Source organism: Cavia porcellus, unplaced genomic scaffold (genome assembly GCF_034190915.1).
Source record: "Cavia porcellus strain 051 isolate PalLab524CR breed Dunkin Hartley unplaced genomic scaffold, mCavPor4.1 scaffold_13, whole genome shotgun sequence".
NCBI classification, from domain to species: domain Eukaryota; kingdom Metazoa; phylum Chordata; class Mammalia; order Rodentia; family Caviidae; genus Cavia; species Cavia porcellus.
Window position 1 is genome coordinate 52,770,871 of NW_026947496.1, and position 23,698 is coordinate 52,794,568.

General features: G+C 37.0%; 1 protein-coding gene across 9 annotated transcripts in view; it reads left to right on the forward strand.

The window, feature by feature from the left end:
- Positions 1-23,698, forward strand: part of Mitf (melanocyte inducing transcription factor) — a 198,710-nt gene that overhangs the window by 92,777 nt on the left and 82,235 nt on the right. Inside the window, exon 1 of one of the 9 annotated variants that reach the window (XM_063260244.1) lies at positions 16,227-16,414. The exons of 6 other annotated variants lie outside the window; for them this stretch is intronic. In XM_063260244.1, coding sequence (XP_063116314.1) covers positions 16,359-16,414 — 56 coding nt within the window. In that variant the 5' untranslated portion in view covers positions 16,227-16,358. 2 more of the 9 variants (XM_005005253.4, XM_063260247.1) reach the window with 2 other exon arrangements.

The window sequence follows — 23,698 nt, forward strand, 5'->3', positions numbered from 1 at the left end:
CTTACTTAAGTGCAGACAATGATGATGTTAAAAAACTTCCAGTCTCACTGTTTGAAAGTCCACTTTATATGCTTTAATTTTGTAACTTGAACAACTGTTTCTAAGATAACAATATGTAATCTATTAACTAGTGATTTCCTATTGTTTATTTTTTCTGAAATTCTGTATAACTTGTACCCTATTTCTGTTTTTTTTCTTTTTCTCCATTAAAAAAAAAAAAAAAAACCACAACCTTACCTAAACTTGCCACCACCTCTAGAATATGTTTCTTCAATATTTGTGCAGTTAATGAGAATAAATAATAGGGCCCGAGTTTTCCGGGAGAGTGTTTTGAGTTTTGGCTTTTGCACCAGGATTTTAACCGAGCATAAGTCCTTCTACAGTACCTAGTGTGTCTAAAAATGTAGTGGGGTGACCCCACCATAAATCAGGGAGCTCCATGTTGTTACTGTCTTGGAGGAGTTCCTTTTATGAGACCATGTTAACATCACATATCAGGCCATGATAACATGGTGGCGGTGGTGGTAATGTGATTAGTGACACTGTCTGCTTACATTTGAGGTTCTGTGCTAAGTGTTTGCCACGCATTATTCTTTGCCTTACCTCACAGCCTGTTGAGACCGTTCTCATACCCATTTTGCAGATGAGGAAACTGCAACTAGAGAAATTGAGTATTTCCGTGCACCTGTGATTGCACAGTTAGCGATAGAGAGGAGCTTAAAGTTGAGCTCAGTTCTTTCTGACTCCAGAGCCTGGGCTCAGATACCTTGTTATTACCATATCCTTTCCAGAAGTAGGGAACATGTGCCTGGACAATTTCAGTGACTTTTTACCTATTTGCCTGCTTCCTTGTTTCTCTTGAGATCGTCATCATTCTTTACCATGAACCCCGGTATCATTGGAAGTCCCTGTCTTTCCTTCCACACCTGGTGCACAGCCTTCAGTCTTCATCACTTTTCTGCCCTACAGTCTCTCCATTGGATTCACACCATACTTAGAACACGCAGGGATCCCTCACTTGTGGCTCTAGCATTTCTCTGAGTTTTGTGTGTCTATGCCTGTGTGAATGTTCTCTGGAAAAAGACTGTAGTTTTCACAAGTCTCAGGAAAGTATTTGACAAAAAGCTTAAGATATTATTGTTGAGAACTTACCATTGTACTACAAATGAGGAGTACCTAGTGAGTGTGTCTTATGTTTGTTTTCTTGAATGGATGTGATAATATGTTTTTTGAGGTCTAGATGAGCAAATACATTCACAAGTAGTACTGTGGGTAGCATGGCCTATGGATTAAGAAGATAGAATCCAAATTCAGACGGTGCCTGGGATTGAATTCCTGCTTTGCAGACTCTTTAACACGTGACATAATCTCTCAAAGCTTCATTATCCTTTAGGTAAAAGGTTATCATAATAGTATTACAGAATTGTTATTGAAGGTTAAAATAAGGTACTGCTTGTGAAATGGTTAGTGTGGAAATGTGTAGCATACCAGCCATAATATGTTGCTATTGTCATAATTGCTTAAGAACCTTTAAAGTGGTCAAAGGAAGAGGTTCTCATGATTTTCCTGGTGGTTATCAGAGAGTTACTCAACTTCAGACCAGAAAGACTTTCTATACCCTTCTGAAATCTGTAAGGCTCAGCACCACCACGTTCTTATTAGCTGATGGCAGGTGCAGGGCAGCCACTTCCCTGAAATATTGTTCTTAGATGTTTTCTTTTCCTGTGGCTGTGACCCTGACCAAATGTGGCTCAGGCTTCACAGACAGACACCCAAAACACTAGCTAATGAAAACTTTAAGATGTGGACATCCTGCCCCTGAGGAGTTAGACATATGCTTTTTGTGTTGAACTCAACAGAAAAAAGTGCAGCTTTAGCCACCCCTCTGCATAATTGTTGAAGTAGTCCTTTTCCTAGTGTGTTCTCAGAGTCCCCAAAGGCTGTGCCTGTCCCTGGCCATCCTCTCTGTGTGTTGTAGGTGAGTGCAACAGCTCAGGCCAGCTGGATGTCATCATTTACTTACACAGCAGTGGTGAGTACTTTTACATAGATGAGGATGTGACAGTAATGTATAGTTGTCCAGGCATAAGGGTCACAGTGGCAGGAAGGGGCCATTAGAAAGCAACCTCAGGTGGACTTTTCTGAACTGGAGCCCCTCATGCACATTATATATAGAAAAGAGAAGTCACTGTCCCTTTAAACAGTGCACATTGTGAGCTGGATTTCACTGACATGAGGAAAATTCTTCACTTATGCTTTCTCCATAGTGTTTGCTGTTTTTTTTTTTTTTTTGTCTACAGTTTCTCTTTATCACTGGTAACTATGACTTTGACAAGAGTCACTTGCAAATATTCTTTTTAAAAAATAAATATTCAAAATACAGAGTGCCTTTTTTCATAACCATCAAAACTTGGAAACAGCTTGAACATCCTTTCGTTAATAAGTTTTAAACAAGTAGTGGCTCATCCATACAATGGAATATTAATTAGCAGTAAAAATCAGTGAGCTATTAATATGTGCAGCATGTATTTGGAAGAATCTCAAATACACTTGCTGAGGCCTATGTGGTGTTTTAATCCACATTCAGGGGGCATTCGGGGAAAAGGCAAAACTATAAGAATAGACAGCTGAGAAATAGTTTCACAATTTCTAGGAGTTGGAAGTAAATGAAGGTTTGAATACCAAATGGCAACCAGGGGATAGTGGAGTGATGGAATTGTGTCTTGACTATAAGTAGTGGGTCCATGCATTTCAGAACTTACAGAACCATATAGGAAAAAGGTGAATTTTAATGTTTACCAGTGATAAAGAAACAATTACAAAAGTGGTAATAGCATCTATCAAACATGATCACATCACAGAGAAATGATTTTATGAAAGCAGCAATACATGTAACTTCAATTCTGTAAATTTTAAAGAATAAATGACTTAACTGTGATATAACACATAGCTTCATGCAGAATCTTGCAGCAAGTCTGACCCAGGTACTATTCTCCTTGGTAAATGTGCTTCACCAACTGTAACATAATTTAAAGGTTGTAATTATATTCTGAATGTTTGAGGAGGAAGAAATGTCTGGTTGGGATTAGAGAATATTATTAAGAAAGTGAGAAAGGCTTTGTTGAGGAATAAAGAATGGTTAGATTTTAAAAGTATTTTTAGTAAATGTTTAATAAAAGTATGTTATTCCTACAGAAAAGTATGCAGATGTCATAATCAATTTTTATTAAGTGACTAGCATCTACTCTACAAGATTGAACACTGCAAGTACCTTGGTATGGCCTCCTCAAAGTATAGTCACTATTCTGACTTCTAATACTCTATATGAATAATGGCAGAGTTTGTTTAAGTTTGTACAAGTGGAACCATACTGCTTTCATTCATGTGTGAATTCTGTCATGCAACGTATATGTATGTGAGGGGCATACCTTGTTGCTTTTTGTGGCAGTACTCCATTCTCATAGCATATCCCATTGTATGATCACATCAAACTATTTTGTTTTTGAGCGTCATTTGGTTTGCCTATATGTTCATACTATTCTGAGCAGTGCTACCCTACACGTTATTGCTCTATGGCTTTTGGTAAACATTTCTGTTAGGTATATACAAAGAATTGGAGTTACTTGGTGATTAGGCATGTTCATTTAAGCTTTGACAGACAATGGAAACAATTTCCTAAAAGTCTTTGAGTGAATTTACATATTCCGCAGCAGATACACCAGCAGCAGAAGAATATGAGTGTTCCAGTTGCTGCATCTCTCACCATCATTTGGGAATGCTCCTCCCTTTTATTTTATTGAACAATGTGTCAGGTATTAGTTAGGAAAGAATAATAAGTGCATGAAGGGTACTCTGGGCAAGAGTACACTGCAGGCGAGAGTGCAACTAGAATTGTAGTGTAAGTTACTTATATTAGTTGGGATCATTATAATAGTTAGATCTAGAAAAGCAAGTTCCAGTCTAAATAAAATATTCAAAATTTGTTCATTTTTATTAAGGAACAATTAATTCTAAAAGTAGGTGCATGAGAACAGCAAAACCCAGCTATACAAAATGTTATCTAGTTGAAGAAGTAGGATGTCCTGGGGGAAGTAGGCATAACAGTTTAGTAGTTCACACCAGAACAGAACCATATCATAAAAACTGTGAGGACTGGGGATATGGGGTTTGGTGATTGATAGATAAGATACACTAAATGACTCATCCATGGAACAGTAAGGGGAAGGAAGAATGAGATATACCTCTGACCCTGGAGGATCTTAGCAGCTAGGACAATGCAGAGTGGTCAGAACTTCATGTTTTGAGTTAAACTTACTGTCTTCATATCTTTACTTTCCCTCCATGTCTTATTTTTAATGTCTTTATTAATACATATATCTTACACATATAAAAGTACCTAAAACCCATCAGTTTATTTAAAAAATAAGATGAATAGCCTTGCACCCACCATTCATCTTAAATACAGAACACTCTGCAAGCCTCTTCATTGATGGTATTTCCATCTCCACTCCCCATGGAGAAAACTACCGTTGGGAATTTTCCTCTAATTCTTCACTTGCTGTATAATTTACTGTTACTGACAATATGTCTAAACCATGCTTTGAACTTTAAATAAGTGGGATTGTGGCGCATTCTATGTATTAACATGCATTTTGACTTTCCACGTGGAGGCAGATAGTTGTGGTTCACTCTTGTTGACTGTTGTCACTTATCCTCAGTTTACAGACCTGTGTCCGCCTGCTCTTTAATCTCTTGACACACTGACCCAAATACTGTGGCAGATGTGATAGACTCAAGTATATCACGTACTGTATTCCACAGACTTCAACAGTGTCATAAACACATAAAAATTTTTGATTGATAATTTAGTACTTACAGGGACTTGGAACTACTTTGTTTTCTGTGTGGGAAAGACTTTTGGTTTATGATAAACCTGAGCACCGATGAGATATGGGTTCAGACATTCTTTCTTGGAAGGATGTCTTTTGCCTTGTGAGATCGTTACCATCATCTTTGGCCTCTACCCAAAGATGAGAGGATTCCAGCAACATCTGTCTCCTATGTATAAAAATCTTAAGTGTCTCCAGGAATTGTCACATGTCACATTGCCACGTGCTTTAAGAATCCTACTCTGGCCCTTCCTTACCTGTGTGGTAATTGTCCTTTTACTTTCATCCTGCCCTTCCCCACTCCAGGTTAGTGCCTGTGAATACCTGTACTGTATTTTGGTTTTGCCTGATGTGCAAGATCAGCCCTCTCTTGTTCAGTTACTTTAGCAGTCTCTTCCTGTGCCGGATTCTCTGTTTGCTCTCATGGAGTGCACATCTACCATCTGTCTGTGTACAGCTCTCCTTCACTAACCCTGTCCTGAGCCTAGAAATGGTTTTTACTTCATAGATCTTATAGGTTGTAGTTATGGATTACAGCCATGTCTGCCATGGCAGGAAAAGCATGTATTTTTTTCAAATTGCCAGCTTAAAATCTTTAATAAATGCATGTTAATGCATTAAAGTTCAAGCTGTGCATGCTTGTAATCCCAGCCCTCAAGAGGCTGAGGCAGGAGAATCACTGCAAATTTGAGACCAGCCTGAGCTACAAAGTGAACTCAAGGCCAGCTTGAACTGAATAGTCAAAAAGACCAAAAAAAAAAAAAAAAAAAAAAGTTAAAGTTCAGAGCACCACTAAATTGTAAGATGTAGGCATTTGAAATACACATTTTATATATACATTGTTGGTCCTATGGTGACAATTTGACCTTAAGGGTTATAGCAAATAGGCAGAATGATAAAATTATAAGATCTTTTGACCTTTAAAACAAAATTTAATCCCATTTGAATTAAAATATATTTAGATAGTACATACATTTCCTATAACTTTGTGTATGGATGTTTTTTCTTCAAGTATAATATAAAATCTGGATACAAATTTCAAAGCATTAAAGAGTTGGCTCCATCTAGTGTATGAAGTAACTTATGACTGGGGAAAAACGTGCACTGGGAATCTCTTCTGCTACTTCATCATAAAGTTAGAAGACATCAACCCCAAACAAAACTGTACTGTTGGCTTACTTTGTGCCTCAGAAGGTGACACAGGCAGCAGTGACCTTCCCAGCACCGGAGGAGGAGTTTTCAGAGATTGAAACATCAACCTCAGCATGCCTGACATTTCATGCTAACAGGCTTGCCTTCTTTTCTGGATCGATGTGTTCACAGGCACTGTCAACAAACGTGGTATGTCACTTCCACTGTGATAGTCTCAGTCCTTCTTGGCTAGGTTCCCACTTGCGTGTGGAATCATATCTGAGAGTCATGCTCCTTTTCCGCAGCTACTGAGAGATTAGTGCTCAGCCCTCTTACTAGGATTTCAGAGCCCTCCATGGTTTTATTTTATCAGAATGAAGTTCTTTGTCACTCTTAACGTCTCGCTACAACACTATAAGGCACTGTTTCTGAGCTCTGTGTACTCGTGTTTCCATTGAAGCATATTGGCACATTATTTGTCTAAATCAGTATTTTCCCAAATTCTAACCGTTTTCATGTACACTTAATTATTTTTGCTCCCAGTTAGTACATAAAACAAACTATTAAATATATTTTTAAGGAACTGCCTTAACCTGTGAAAATCACAAATGAAAGTCCACAATAAAATTAATATAATGAAATTGGAAGAAAATGGTTAGATTCCTGCAAGGTATATTGTCTGGAGCATCTGGAGTCAGAAGTCTGAGTTTTTTATTTTTTAAACAAAGGGCAAGTGTTGAGAGTTTAAAAACCAGCATCAGAGGCTTTCCTGAGATGAAAGAAACGTGAAAGGGCCCCTTTTCACTATGTGACTCCATGGTTATTTAATGTGGAGTCTGGGCGTCGTGATTTGAAATCATCTTGAATTCCAGACTTTGGGAAACTGCTCAAAGTTCACTATCTTTGACAAAAGAAACCTGTCTTTTTTTTCTCCAGAATTCCAAAGATCTTCTTTCCCCTAGAAAGTTCTTTTTATGTAATTGTTCACTGAGAATCTTCTTCTCAAACTAACAAGTATAAATTGTGCTGGGTTATATTTTTTTCCTTCCTTATAATTTCATGTTTATAATTTCAAATTTAGTCTCTTTTCTAACCAGATTAAGTTATTTAAGGACAAACATTGTTTCTTTTTAGGTAGATGCCATTGATTTAACTCATGCTAGGTATAAATATTCAATGTGATTGGTTTTTTTCTGTTCATTTTTGTTTTTCAGTGTCAGAGCATGGTCAGAGGTAGCTGTACTAAACTCCAGGGTCAATTAATTAATCACTTAACTGATCAATGGATAATTATTGAATGTCTTCTCTGTGGAACTATACATGGTTAAAGAATGGAGTGAATTAAACTGAGGTAGTTCATGCCTTCATTGAATTCAGAGTCTAGTATGAGATGTGGGGTACAGGCAGAAAAGAGGCAACAGGTTCTAATTTTAGAATACTTTGCTCTTTCAGTTGTTGGATAGTTTACATAAACCTAAATCAGACAGCCATCCTGAGAAGATTGTGGGTTCTGGAGTTGCAGATCTCTTGCTTAATATTATCTTCACTTGAGGAAAGTTACCTCACTCTTTGCTTTTCAGTTTCTTTATTCAACTAAATAGATTAAATAATTGTGTGATATGCAAAGATGAGGTACAGTTATCAATGTGTCAGTATGATGAGTTCTCCATGTCTCTTCTGTCCTCCCTGTGCCTTTTTAAAATGAGACAAGGACATTATTTCACTGTTTTTCCAGATTTCTACATTTCCTATTGATACACTAAGTAATGAAAATGCACTTTTACTTGACCTAGTATTAGGAACCAAACATCCTTTTTTAATAAGAATGTCCCATTGTGGGTTGTGTTTAAAAATTGCAAATCCATGCAGTTTCCTAGTTGTCTGTTTAAATTCATAACTGATTTGAGCATTCAAAGTTACTCCAAAACATTTGTTTTAAGAATGTGAGGTCCAGCAGAACATAGAGGCAGATGCATGTGAATCACGGCACTCTGTGAGGCTAAGGGGAAGAATCTCAAGTTTGCGCCTAACCTGGGTAACTTAGTGCTTTAGTGAGTCTCTGTCTTGGTAAAGGTGTAGTTCAATGTGAAGGCCCTAGAACAATCACCAGTACTTCTAAAAAACAAAACGAAAAACCCTCCTGATATCCATTATGTATCATGGATGTATCTTAAGCATACTGAATAGTCCCTGTGATTCATTACATACTTATGTTGAATGAATATAAAGAATATTTTGGTTCTTCTTTTATTTATATTTTTGTTCACATTTTAAAGAAAATAAGCCATTATGAATTGGAATGTTTATTTTACCACTTGGGCCTATAATGTCTGGAAGTTATTTTATATTCAGTAAATGGCAAAGGGAAAATTAGGCAGCATTACTAGGTATTATATTTTTAAGGACAGGACTTACTGTTTAAAGCAAAGATTCAGTTTTGCTTTTATACCACTTCCTATCAGCATTGCTTGAAATTATATAGGCTACTGATTTAAAATATTGGTTATTTTAACTTTAATATCAATACAAATGTACACTTTGATTATAGGCAAGACTCCCTAGTGTGCAAATTAGATACAGAAAGCTAATGTGTATTGAGTTTATTATGATTGATTGGATTTAATCAACACACAGGAAGGATTTTTCTGCAAATATTATTTTTCTCATTTTAAATCCTGTTTGTTCAGCATAACTGACACAGGATGTAATTAGTATGAGTGAGTTGAAGGTGCTTCAAACATTTGGGGAAACTTTTAATGCAGATTTCACATAAGGTGATCTGCTGAGCTCAAAGAGGTTTGAATCATTCTAGTTTTGCTTATTGAAAGTCATGACTTCTTGCTTGACCCTCACATATGATATGTATATAATAGATTTAAAAGTGAAAACATAGTTCACACAGTGAGCCAGAGCAGATGGTTCCTTGTGCTAGAATTTTTTTGGCAGCTAAGGCAGCCATTGAAAAGTATAGTTGAAAGGCATCACTCACCATCAGAAGTTATAGATAACTACCCCTGTCTCAAGTTTTACTTATTCATTATTAATATATTTCCACAAATTTATCTGGACCTTTTTGAAACTTCTATGTATTTTGAATCTGTACATCCTCTTCAGTTATCAAGTTTCAAAACTTCCTAATAGTTGTCTCCAGATGAGAATTTGTGTTTGCAATAAAGGCTGACTTTGCATTACTTAAAAGTGTTCTGAAATAGAGTCTTTGTTCCTTGTATACCGTGGATTGGGTGATATTTTCCATCACCGTGCTAAGTTCTCAGCTGTTATCTTGTTTAATTATCATATTGATCTGTGAAATAAGCAATATTAATACTCCATATTATTCAGGCAGATCTGAGACTTGAATGATTTACCCAGTACTCATACCCAGTTGGAAAAAGAGAACAATTTATACCTGGAGGGATAAAACAGTTACTCATGTATTTATAAAACAGAGGTTTGCTGTTTATGGATTGAAGCCTGTGCCCGATATCCTTTATCACATCTTGCACAAATTCATGTTTTCACACCATCTACCACAGTGATATTATCATGATCTGCAAGAAACAGTCCCTCTCTACTTTTAGCCCACATTTTGGAATACAAAGGCAGTTATGCATAGCTTACAGTGGGGATGTATTCTAAAAATATGTCCTTGGACAATTTCATCACCACAGAGCCCACTTCCGTAAACCTAGGTAAGGTGTGCCAGCGGTGACCTCTCATCACCATCAAGAGGTAAACATGAGATGTTTGTGGCTCCTGCTTGAGTAACATTACATACTGTTTTATAGTAAATTCCTTTTTATGAGGAGGAGCACATTCTAAAATAGTGATTAAAAACCATGGTGTGCTAAATACATAAACCAGTAACGTAGTTGTTTATTATCACTGTCAACTATTATGGGCTGTACATAAATGTACATGCTATTCTTTTATATGATTAGCAGTGCAGTACGTGTGTTTATACCAATATCACCATATACATGAGATTACCATTCCTGTAGTCACTATACTATAGGAATTTTTCATCTCTGTTACAAGTTGAAGGGACCACAATCAATATTCAAGCCTCTTCATTATTTCACGAATGACTGTCTTTAATTTACAAAAATTGACTAGAAAATCTAGCTGACAAAGTATCTTTTTCTTTTTTTTCATCTCTTTATTGGACCATGAACGATTTAGTTTTTTGAGTGTTTTTGTTTTGTTTTGCCATTAATGCCTGGTATCTCAGTTAGCAATGAGAACAAGGGAAAGAAAAATTCACCATCCTTGGAAGCCAGTTACCCTAGCTCAGGTGGCCTACAGAGGTCACTACTGATTGCTGAACATTGCCTTGCTGTAAAATGTTGTAATATTTTGGCTTCTGTTCGGAAGAAGGAACTGGAGTTGTGGACAGTAATGATGATGATGCACTTTTCTATTTCGGTCCTGAGTACCTTAAAACATAGGCAGACTTCTTGATTCTTACTCGTTTGTTAGCTTGCATTAGTATTCTGTAGTCACTGTCAGTAAAAGACTGGCCCGTGATTTTAAAGTTCTAAAGTGGAAGATTTTATTCTTTGTAAAGTCTTTTTGCAAATAAATGACTTTGACTTCCCACACTTGAGACAGACTTATATTTTGCTGTTTATTTACCTTGATAAGGAAGGTAAATCACTCTTTCCTCCTTAATTTCTTATTGAAAGAGACCATCAAAGTAGAACAATCTCTCCAGTGTTTCCCTCCCCAGTTTTGCCTTGTCTCATGCACTTGGTTTATGCTGCAGCTTGTGGTCTGCTTACTACATCTATTGCCATTTGTTAGTAACAATTCAAGACCTCTGAATCACCTTTCATATGAGAATCAGCATTTATTTTGAAACAAATTCTAAAAGAGAATAGCAAATACCTCAAGTGAAACAATTAATCCATTGAATTGATTATCATGTTAAAGGAAGAAAGCCAACACCAATATTTTATATGTTTTTGCCTTCATTAATTGCATGAAAATTCACTTCAGATGGAAGTTAAGTACCTCTTTGTAGATTTCATTTTTATTCTTAGGACAGGTTTTTCTAAAAGGTTTTGAAAAAATTTAATTTTTCTCTCTGGATAGTTGCACAAGCATCTGAACAGTTCTTTAAGTTGGTGTACCTCTAAATAAAGTTCCCCCGGGGTCATCTTAGTCTCCTGTGTATTTGCTTGTCAGCCTTGGAGGGCTAGTGTGGGTGCCAGGTACAATGAGCTGTCTTTGGAGGATGCCCTGATATCATTGTGACAGAGCTCTGTTCTTGCTAGGAGAAAAAAATAGAAACAGATGAGAGAGATAAACATGATTGAGTGGTACTGAACAGTTATTTCTGCAGATAGATAGTCATTGAAAATTTCCTTTAGTCATGCTGGTATGGTTTCACATTAGAATTGCTGGATCAGTTCCTTGTAACGTTGTACCAAATATTTTGTTCATAAAGATAAGTTGTACTCAGGCACGTAAAACCTTCTACATGAAAAGTGTACACTTGTGCCACTGATTTATATCCATTAACTTTTCTAATTTAAGTGATACTCAGAGACCCTTCCTTAATGGAATTTTTTTCTATCCATGCATTTGTCCTTCCTAACATCGCTCCTCTCATTCCAAAAATATTTTTGGGGCACTTTCTATATGCACACAGTGAGAATAAACTAAGGAGAAAGGACACTGTCCTCCAAAGACAAAATACAATAAAATAAACAATTAAAATGATTGCATGTGGGAGTCAGTGCTATTAAGCAAAGACACACGTGGTGGTGAGAGAACAAAACCCAGAAATGTGCGTTCTGATTTGGGAAGGGTGGTTGGAAAAGTCGTGCCTGAGGAAGATACGTGAGACCTGCAGGACTGCAACTGCAGGGGAGGTGGGGAGCCAGGGGCCCTGGGCTTCTGACCTCCTGCACGCACAGTGGTGCACGCAGGTAAATCTGGTTCTCCTGGGTGTGAACCCCAGGAAGTAGAGCTTATTGCTTCTCCACCTTTTCCTTCTCCATAGTCCTGAGAGTAGTGGCTGCCTCAGGAGGATCAAAACAATACTCGCTAGAAGAGCCTTTTGGTGGCATCACACCTTTTGCACAATGAACATATGGCGCCTGTGGAGAAGCGATGTGTTTGCTGCGTGGAAAGTGCTTTTTGCATTTCAGCCTCACTTTCCTGGTATTGGTCATTTACCTCATAATGAGGCGTACATGAATCATTCATAGCGTGTCCAGAGTGATTCCAAATGGATACTTTAGAGGGTTAAACTGTATAGGTAGCTCCTTTATGCAACAAATATGGGATTCACATTCTGGAATATTTCCCTGCCACTCAAAAAGAGAGAATTTCCAGAGAGTACATCATATATGTTTGTATAATATTACAATATATTATATTTTAGTTGGTTTCCACACTACGCTCTTAGAAAATCTTTCTTAAAATACAGAGTTCCAACTTGTATCCCCGGAGAGTATCTTTTATTTGTCTGGGTAGAGATCTTTGGCACTGATTCTTTTAGAATTTCCTCTTGTTTTAAGGGAGTGGGTGAAGGGAAGCTCCTCGGTCTTTGGATAAGAGTGCAGGTTGGGGAGCCATTGGGCAGGGTCCTAACAGCGTTCTAAGATGGAATGAAGCTTCTTACAGGGTCACTGTAGTGCCTGGCACATAGTAAGTGCTCAGGTGTTAACTATTGTTGGGCTATTAGTAGAGGTAGGAGTTTCTTAAAAAGAATGATTCATGTAAGACATACTGTGAAGAAATTCTATGTTTTGGTGGTAGGGAAGCAATAAAATATTTAATACTCATTCAATAAATAATAATTCTGAGCTGTATTAGGGCAGCAGCTTTACTTTTTTTCAGCTACATTTTGGACAATCCTGTCCAATAAGAAAATCTTTTTATTTTCTCTCTAGCCCCTTCAAAATAATGATTGAATTTTTCTTCCAAAAAAGATGTCCAGTTTAACTTACCTAGAAAAAGGAGATTTAAAAAAAAATTCCATTTTAGTTGATGTTCAACTTTTAAAGGGTCAATAAGACTTTGAGTTGCTGCAATTTAGGGCAAGAAATCACGATTTCAAAGGTCTTGGAGTACATTTAATATTTGTATTCTACTTTATTTAAGTTTTTAATATTATCTGTTCCACCCTACCCACCAGTTTATAGTTTGTGTTTACATTTAGGATGTGTGTGCGTGTGTTGGTATGTGTGTTTAGTCATGTATAGCTACATATGTGTATACAAACTCAGGATATGTGTATATATATATTGCACAAAAGAGTTGGTTACACATACATTGATTCATTTTAAAGATATTTATTGAACACTAAACCCTGAACTGCTTATTCTACTGCAGATACAACGTAAAACAGATACAGTGATTGGCACTCAGAAGAAATATTTGGGTAGTTATTTATGGGGCAATGTTTTGGCATTTGGGAAATGTATATATTTCATGAACTTTGCAGGTGGTAGCATATATACACATTTATGTCAGATTTCAGTCAGTTTCATGGTGAATATGTCATTGCTGTGTCCAAAGAGTTCCTGAGAACACTAGTATCAATCTCAGTCTTTCTAAAGTACCGTTAAATTGAACACATATCCCTAAAAATTAATTTATTTAAATGTTTGTGTAAACAGGCAATGGAAATCTTTCTTAGGGTTGTGGATTGTCCAGAATAAAAAGTAGGGCAGTGTCATTGGCTGAACGTGCCAGGGAAGCATTTGGTACCATGCTGTGCCAAATGGCTGACACCCCTGGTGCTATGGTGAACCTTTGCTAGACCATGAGAGCACAGATTGTTCCTGTGTGTAAGCATATAATAAATCATGGTTTCAGTTCTAAAACTTACTCGGGTGTTTGTAATTTAATACAAACTTCAAGTACTGAACAAGGTGGGAGAGAGTCTGGCTTAATCTTTTAAAATACAAACTCACAAAGATCTTGATACAGTACATCCCAGTCCTCTCTTTTTACCTTTATTCTTCACATTCTCCATGACTTGTTTTTGTAGTTGTTGTTCTGTTTCACGCTGCCCCATTTCTCTCTGTCCCTGGGTCAGTATTTTTGGTGTAGGTATAGTGCTAATCTCAGTTATTGTCCTTTTTAATGTTGTTGTTGAAAGTTTACTCTGTGTTAGAGACTATTCTGAACATGGTACACCTATGTATTATCTCACTCAGTTCCAACAGTAATCTCGAGATAATGACTCACATTTTCCCTTTTGATAGGTAAAGAAACTGGAACACAGAAAGTTTAGTAAATTTGCACAAGGCCTAAGTAAATGATGGGATTTAAATGTGGATGCATTGACATTAGAATCGGTGTTCTTGGTTTTCATTTGTGTCACGCTGGAGGGAGAGGAAGGGTGGAGGGACAGGTTAAGAGAAATGGTGGAGCATCTTAGTCTTGTTTGCTCCAGTACTCAGCACTGTCCTTGACACTTTCTAGTGCTCTGTGACCGTTGATGAATACATATATTGCATCAAGGACCTGGATGTTTTGCTCCCCTCTTCTTTCTAATTACTGACCTCTAGTTTTGCCAGTAATCTGCTACTTTGGTCAACTTCTCTCCACTTTGCACTTTCTGTCCACCCCTCATCAGATAGCATCACTTTCTTCTACCACGACATTACATAGTTAATGTACCATTACATTACCATTACTACCCTTATATAGTTAACCCTGTCTGTCTCCTAATTGGTTCTCAACTTAGCAGCCAGAGTCCTTTCTAAAAACTCAAATCTGAGCTCATCTTTCCTGTTTACAACCTCTTGATGGTTTCTTAATCCTTTTGGCACAAAAATTATTGACCTTTCCCTGGCCTACTACACCCTGCATGGCCTGGTCCTGGATGCTGCTTTGGTCTCATGGATAGCATCTTTCCCTTTCTCTGTCCTCCAGTGACAGTGGGTCTTCCTGCTAACTTCCCACCTTAGAGTTCTTTCATGTGCTGTGGCTACTGCCTGAAAAACTCTTTTCTCCGTTACTGTCTCACTGGAGTCTCAGCCCAAAGGGCCCTGTCTGAGGAAAAACCTTCCTGACATTTACATTTGAAGTTTTTCATTTCCTGTAACAGTTATCTCATTTATAATTAGGGACATAGGTGATTATCTAATGTGTGTTTCTCACTAGACTGTTTTTCTTATGAAAAGGTGTTTGGAACACAGTACGTGTTCCATATATATTTATTGAATGAAATGAATGAGTGAACAAAGAATAAAAACAATTTGTTTGACTGGGCCCCCTGGTTGAGTATTACCTATTAATAGAGGGTAGTTTTTAAAAAGATAACTTCATTAATTTATGGAATTCAAGTGCAATTATAGCTTCTAGTGACTGCCCTGTTTTCTATCCATTTAGTTTGCAGATAGACTCATGAAGTAAATTGCCCAGAGTGCACAGCCAGTCTGTCTGATGTCCTTGTTCTGACCTTTGAATTGTGTGTAGGGAGAAATGTACATATTTTCATAACTCTGTAAGGCATCTTTAATGTACTGAGTCTGAAGGAGCTGTATAAATATTTGATAATGATAGTTTTTATGTTCTGCATTTGTAAGATTTTTTTTGTGTGTGAGAACCTGTATTGCTGTTTTTTGCTTCTTATGTACCAGTGCATTCAGAATTAAATTGGAGGACAGTTTAAGAATACACGGATATGTGTCCTAGAGATGTACATATCCTGGAAGATGGTACTTACAGTTAAAGGCAGCTCATGTTCTGTTTCCTCTAGGAGGAGGCAAGGACAGCCCTCCTTTACATTTTTGGGGTCTAAGGGTGAGGAATGCTGAGTCTCCAGCCTGTCAGCAGCATGGTATGCTTCAAAAATGCCTTTGCATAGATATAAAATAGCTAGAGGTATATGATGGGTTGATGCTCATGACCTGCCAAATGACAAGGAGCAGGAGCAATCCCACAGCCTCTCTCCTAGAGTCTGAGTCCATTAAGTGTTAAAAACTCACCAATATGAGAAAGTACCTCTCCTTTCAAGTTCTCTAATAACACGCAGCCCTTGCAAGCCTGAACCGGTGACTGAGCTGGGGATGGCTAAATCAGCATCCCCAGGTGTTCAGCTGGCTGCTGGGTGGGTTTCTGCGGTCCAGGTCCTGAAGTTAGCCCCCTTTGCAGTGTGAGCCAGCATTTTTGTCCTGCAGGTACTGTAGGTACTGGATTAAACAGGTCTGCTGTTGCAGACAGACACCAGGCACCGTTCTAGCGTGAGCTGTATTTGGATTGGAGTTTCCAGGGCCTTATCAGGAGCCACCCCTAGTGACACAGCCAGTGCCAGAACTAACTTTGACTTTCACTCTTCGCCAAGGGCTTGCAGAACACCTTAAAGGAAAAAAGATGGAGGCGCTTAGATTTCAAATGTTCATGCCATGCTCCTTTGAAAGCTTGTATCTGTAAGTGAAGTTTTATTCTAGAGGTAATCCTGGGATACTTAACAGGGACAATTTTTTTTTCTTTCTAAGGGGGAGGACATAGGAAGGGAGGTTTGGGAATTATAAATACTGAAGCTGTTACTTTGTGACTGTGGCTTTAATCAGCTGCAGTTATAACCTCTGGTGACTAAATATGACAAAGTAACAATGAATGGGGGGGTTGAAATGTTACCTTATTATCTTTGCCCTCTCATTTAAAATTGAATGTTGATCTTAAATTAATAATGACAGAAAACCTGGCTGCTTGAAAAATCTGAGTTAGGGCAGAGCTTGATTTATGATTTGAGGTAGACTGCAGCTCAGCCTTGTTATAAATAAAAAAGAGTTTTCTTCTGGAAAGCAGCATGTTTCATAGCAGCGTTTGTCAAAACTGTCCCACTATAAACACTGGATTTTTGGTTTCTCTCTGATCTCTCCCCTGACTGTGTGATAGTAACAGTTGCATTGCTAAACAACTCATTTGCATATATTTATATATGTAATATCAAAACATTCAGACATAAGAATCATCTGTGTAGCCTTATAAATGTAGAATGAGTTTGAAATTGTTAGTTTCAAAGAAATAGTACAATGAAGACCTACTAGTGGATACCAGTCCCCTACCCCCTTTAACATTTACTTTCACTGTAAGACCCTAAGATTGGAAAACAATACTAAAAGCTGTGTCCCTAAGTGAATAGGCATTCAAGCAAATCAACTTATGCAAAAGCAACCTCTGGAGTTTAATAATTATTTACCTAACATTCCTGGGTCATGAGAGAGGTTTTGATTAAGTCAGGGAAGCATTCTGTCCAGCAGCTTGCGAAGGTGTGTATAAAGAAGGAAGAATAATGGAAAAATACTAGATGTAAGAGAACTATTTTTAGAATTTGATTCTTAAAAATAAAACTCCCATAAATTTAAGTGTGGATTAAAGTCCATCATTCTTAATGTATCTTTAAAAGATTTTTTTAAAAGATAATTTTAAAATGATTTCTAGTTTCTTTTGCTTCAATTTTTGCTGAGGTTTATTTTAAACAGACTTTAGATTTTTCATTCAGTGTGTCATTATAACACCTTAATTACTTATCTTTAAAGTGGTAGAGTATTTTATGAAGAAAATATACAATTATGCGTTTTAAAATGCCATGGTGCTAGAATTTTTATAAAATTCTGTCTGATAGGTCAGATAATAGTTGGGAAATGATGTCTGCTAGTTATTATTCCTGCCTACAAGCTGTACTCTATAACTTACTAATTTCTTTTGGTACTGATTTTAAGCAGGTTAATGGATGGCACCACTACCAGCTCAGACTCACCATTCTCGTGCAGTGGATGGACAGTAGTAATGTCAAACTGGAACCTAAACCCTAATTAATTCTTAATTTTGTTTCTTTTTCTAGTTAAAGTATTTGCCACCTGCTTAAGCTTTCAGAATGAAATACTTAGCAAACATTTTGGACAACACTTGGGCACTGGGCTGTTGCCCATTAACTTTTTTGTGGAGGGCACACACTGAGAATTAATTGTTGTTTTGAGTCTTCTTCTAGAAATGCAAAGGAACTCTGCAGCAGTAAGCAACATTCTAGAGTTGTGATGTCTTTGAAAATAACATGTCAGTTTTCAATAGCTTTGAAGTACTGGAATGTTCAGGGGTGCCATTTCGGAAATTAAGAAACAGTGTAGAAGAACTCATTGACTTTATTCATTATGCACACCATTCATGAGGTCTATTTAAATATCTTACCTATATTAATTATTACAACTTCTGTATGACTAAGATACTTTTTCCATTTCTATTTTGCACACAGGAAAGCCAAGATGTAGACAGGTTAAAAAAAATGTCCAGCACAAGTCGTTTACTTATGAAATGATAGAGTTAGAATTTCAACCCAGGTGTTCGAGGGCCAGGACTGTTTTCTTACCTGTTACAGTCTAGTAATTTTCCTGAGTACTAAGTGAATGAAGACTTATTTGTCTGCTTTTGTATGGGGTGAAGTTGTCCATCTCTCTTTTGTTTTGAATATCAGTGTGTACCTCAGTTGAGCTTCTGAGGCACCATGACTAGTCTGGGTCTTAATACTATTTGTATATCTCAGGCATTCCTTAACTTCTATTCACTGTTAATCTTAAAGCAATTGCTTGAGGAAAGAGAAAAGTTTAAATAGACTAGCTGATATTAATTATCCTGATTTTGAAGATCTGAAAATGTGGAAAAGTTCTCTGTCACTGGATGGTTCAAGCATGTTGTTTGACAAAAGGTCCAACACTATTGTTTGTTTTTATAAGATAGAGTATTTGTTAAGAGAGAGACATTAAATTTATTTGAATAAATGTTTATCCATGTGCTGGGGAATTTATTATATGAATAAAACATGTAAATATCTCTACCCATGAAACTAGGCCTGCTGGGTGGTACCAGCCTCACCCTTAGGTCTAGACCTCATCCTCATGGTCGGCAGTGGCTCCTGGAGGTCTAGCCAGCACAACCTGACTACAGGAGACATTATGATAAAAGATTTACAACAGAGTATCCTTTAAAAGATATTTTCTAGAAGTTCCTCATGACAGTTCTGTTTAAATCTCATTGGCAAAATTTAGGCATATTGCCAAGTTAGCTCCTGAAAAGCTTGGAAATGGTATGGGGAGCAGTGTAGCAAAAATAAAAAAGAAATAAGTAACAAAATGGGTACTACAGGTTGAGCATGGCTAACCTGAAAATCTGAAATCTGACATGCTCTAAAACCTTTGAGCATCAACATGATGCCACAAGTGGAAAAATCTATTCTTGACTTCATGTGTTATATCACAGCTAAAACACAGCTGTTCTAAAAATATATAAAATTACCTTTAGGCAGTGGGTATAACGGTATAAATCAATTTCATGCTTAGACTTTGGTCCCATCTACAAAGTATCTTTTATGTAATATGCAAGAATTCCAAAATCTGAAGACATCTAAAAATCTAAAACCCTTATGATCTCAAGCATTTTAGATAAAGTATACTTCAAACTGTAGATTATTTGAATGATAACTCTTAAGATGAAACTTGATTATCTTTTTCAGAGCTGCTGATATTTTTAAAGCATCACAAAAATCAACTGTGGAATTTAAGGGTATGTCAAAATGACTAAGGCAAAAATAGAGGTTGATTCTCCTTTGTGAGTCAAAAATTAGGTTTCGTTCAAGGTTGTCAAGACTTCAGGGATAGTTTGATCTAGATACCGAATGCCATCCAAATACTGCCTCCTCTTTCTTGTTTCTCCTCAGTCCTCTGTCCTTTCTGTCAGTTTTTGTTATTGTTTCATCTAGTTTAGCTTTCTTCTAGATGGACCTAGGAAACTCCAGATTTACTCTCTAATTGCTTTTGCAAATTTTAGAATTAAAATAGTTCCAGCCTAAGGTATAGATGTTACTCTAGAGGACTGTCTTTGGGTACAGTCCCCCTGCCCCCAGTCCCTGTGGTCAGGGAGATGGATTTTCAAGCCTGGTCTTTGTTCCCATGTCTGGAGGCCATAACAGCACCACAACCTGATACTGGAAAGTGTTTTTTCTAGGTGAAATCAGGACACTTACCCAAAGAACTGGGATTGGATGCTGCACAGGCGTGTGTGTTGTATAACCACTGGGAGTCTTTGTTGCCAGCCATAACATTGCTTCCTACACTGAGCCAGGTGCACTCATTCAGTTTTGTCTGGATTTCAACACTGTGTTGCAAACTTTGGATCTTAGTAGATACGCCCTATACATGCAGCAGTTGTTAAGGGGTGATAGAGTTAGACTTGAACCTTCTACTGATCTGTTCCAGTGTTGTCTATACCACTGGACTGGACAGACCCTGGGACTGGGGATGTCATTTGAACAAGGATAGAAGGGCTTTCTGCCTTTAAAAAGTTCTTTCTAGTTATTCTCATTTTTATGTCTGATCCTGTCATTACATAGTCCCAGTTTGGAATTTTTAAAAAATGCTGGTTTTAAAAATACTTCAGGTGGGATATCTTGTCATGCCATATCAATTACTTAAATGGTATAGGACATGAAATTTTCAGAGCATTTTAAAACATAACAGCTACATGTGAATGGGATTTCATAGTTCGACAGAGTAAGTAAGAAGTTGAGAATGTGATCTAGAGGAAGGAAGCGGAATTTGAAAGACAGAAAACTTGAGTGTGAGATACTTAAGCTTTATCTGCTTTATACACTTTTCATGGTCTGGCTCTCAGGCAAATTCTTTGAAAGGAATTCAGTGTGAAGAGTGTGCCAGCCCACAGCGGTAGCTGTGGCAGAGGGAAATCAGTTGTGGGTCATAAAATGGAGAAACAGCAAAATTCATATCCTTGGTTTGCAATCTCTTAGTAAGAAATAACATTTTCCTTTGTTGGAATATTTAAAACGGGAACACTTTGGGAATGGTGAGCCCCATTTAGTCAAAAAAGTCTAGTGGTGGATATTGCTTGGAATAACAATATCCATATATTACAAAGGACACTAAACATATTTAATGATCACTTCTAGTTAATTATTTTTTGGTCAGCAAACCCTCTTAACATATTATATTTATAAATTATATGTGTCTCTGCATATTTGTATGTCACTGTTTTAATATATTTGTTTATGTGTACAAAAGGAAATCAGAAATGATGAGATAAAATAAATGTAAAGAAATGTTTTAATTGTTCTTTCTGCACCCTAAGTACCATGTTTTGTATCTTCTTTTGGAAAATACAGCTATTGGAAGTCTATAGAGGTTCTCTTTGATTTTGACCCAATAAATTATTGAGATTAATCATGTCTGAGAGCCAGTAAAGGTCTAGTTTAAAGAATGCAGAGAATCCTGAATAGGGAATCCTGGATATGGAGAATCTGCAGTTTTTACCAGCTAATTGGGTCCTGGTATTGGAAAGATTTTGTATTTTAACTTCTATATGACTGCTGGTTCTTAGTTTTTTACAGTGTTATCCTCCTTTTTTTTTTTTTTTACAATGAATGGTACAAAGCTCCAGAGACAGGATTACTCTCAGGATTGAGTCCCTTAATGTTCTGAATGTCTGGCAACACCTGGCATTTGGAAAACATTCAGCATTGGTTGAAGGAAGAAAAAGAAAGACATGTTACATTTTGCAAGCCTCTTTTGTTTGCCCTGTGCCAGAAATCTGGAATATTTATTATTTGAGTTGGTAGAGTCTCCAGGAAAAGATGAAATTATGGTAGTTTTTTCTTGACTACTAAATCCCAAGTTTGGTGATGTCAGAAGCCCTGTAGAACTCAGAGTTTGACACCAAACTATGACATCTAATACTGTCCATTTGCATGGGTTGTATTCCCAGCTATTTAAATTATTACAACAACGGATGATAGAATTTCTCACTGTTACTTGGTTCCTCTTTGTATATTGGAAAAATCATCCTGAATCACCTTAGACGGATGGAACGATTGAGATAATGGATGTACTGATCATTCTAAAATAGATGCCAGCAATTTCATTAAACAGAGGCACACAGAGAGAATAAATGGAGAGGTTATCAATTCTGATTTGTTTTCTGGATGCCTTTAGAAAGATTTTTAAGAAGTTCTTTTCTGTTAGAGACTGGCTAGGAAAAGTTTCTATATTCTGCCTATTGGTTTCTTCTGTTACTGATAAAGCAGTGATTCTCTAACCATCAGGATTCTTTGGCAGTTTCTAGAGAGATGTGTTTGTTTGGTTGCATAGCTTGTTTGGCAGGAGTGGTCAACACATCTCTTTTCATTCCATCCATTTAGTGAATTCAATATCAGAAAGACTTTTCAGGCTCTGGTTGGGCCTGAAATGGGCAATGGAATCTGAATTTCCTTAGGTATGAAGGAAAATATTTTAGTTTACAAATCAGGGTTGTGGGTTCATGTCCAAGGACTCTTGATAAACACATCTGTGATCTTGGATGTTTTTACTGTTACCTTCCAAACGTGCCCAAGTTCATCAGAATCAGCTGCAGATTTATTGTAGAGGTATCAATTTCTGGGACTTACTTAAACTGAAATCAAAATTTCCAGTAATGGGACTTGGCATTTTTATTTTAGAGTCCTTGGCTGATTTTGTTGTAGCCAGCCTTTTGCATCTGGAGACTGCTGGAACTTAATCTGTCTTACCTGTATGTGATGTAAATACTCTGAGCCTTCCTGAGTGTTACGTCTGAAATTGTGCCATCACTTCTTCCTGGTATAAGTAACCACTCTCCCCCAACAAGTGAACACTTGCTAAGCTGTGAACTTGATCAAATGGATGACTATAATTTTTTTTTTATTGTAGAAAAAGACTAAAATTCTTAAAGGCTTGTGCGAGAAATTGTCTTTTCTCTCTATATAAAAGTTTGTCAGGTTCTCAGAATTAAACTGGGATTGTTTGAATTTTGTATAAAATATCTTCTGTGGTCCAGCATTTTTTGTAGACGCAAAAAATTTTATAAGAATATAAAAGTCAAAACGTAGCATGTTTGTTGCTCAAATATTACAATTTTTACTACTATTTTCAGTCATTGTGTTAAGCTTTTCATATCACTTTTGAATTTCAGTCTTCACTGCAATGCTGGCACTCTTTGTAAACAAGGAAAACCAAAGTATATAGAGGTTTACTAACTTAGCTACCGACACTGGTTACTATGGGGCAGAACTATGTTCTACCTGAGGAGTTGAAGAAAGGAAAAGGAAAGTATTTACTAAGTTCCTTCAACTTTTTTGGATTTTAACTTATCAAATTCCTGCCTTGGCGGATTGTGATATGGGGATCAAAGATTGATTCATATGGTCAAAAAAGGGGTACTGGTATCATTGTCAAAGGTCAGGGGGCAAGCAGACATTGGCAGATGCTGGAGTATTGAATTAATATAATTTCTGTTATAAAGTTCTGTATTAAAGTTGTTGATGAAGGCAATGGTATAAACTATTTAGATTTAGGGACATGCAAGATAATTAAGGGCGCCTGTGTGATATACTTTATCACAGAGCAGAAGCGGGCTCTGACATTTAACAACATAAATTCACCTGTAAAGGTTTGAATTCAGGTGATATTTAGTGGCTGTTATGCATCCATTGTACTACAGCTGCTATGTAAAACACTTCAGTTCAGCCAGTGTTAGCATACCCAGTCCCTCTAGTGCATTTGGGAGACGGGTTGTGCAAACCCAAAGAAGATAAGTGGCTTCCTAAAGACCAGGCTTCTCAGCATTGATAGAGCTAGAACCTGAGCCCTGTTAATGACCTCCCTCTTTGAACCTACATGGAGTAATTTCCA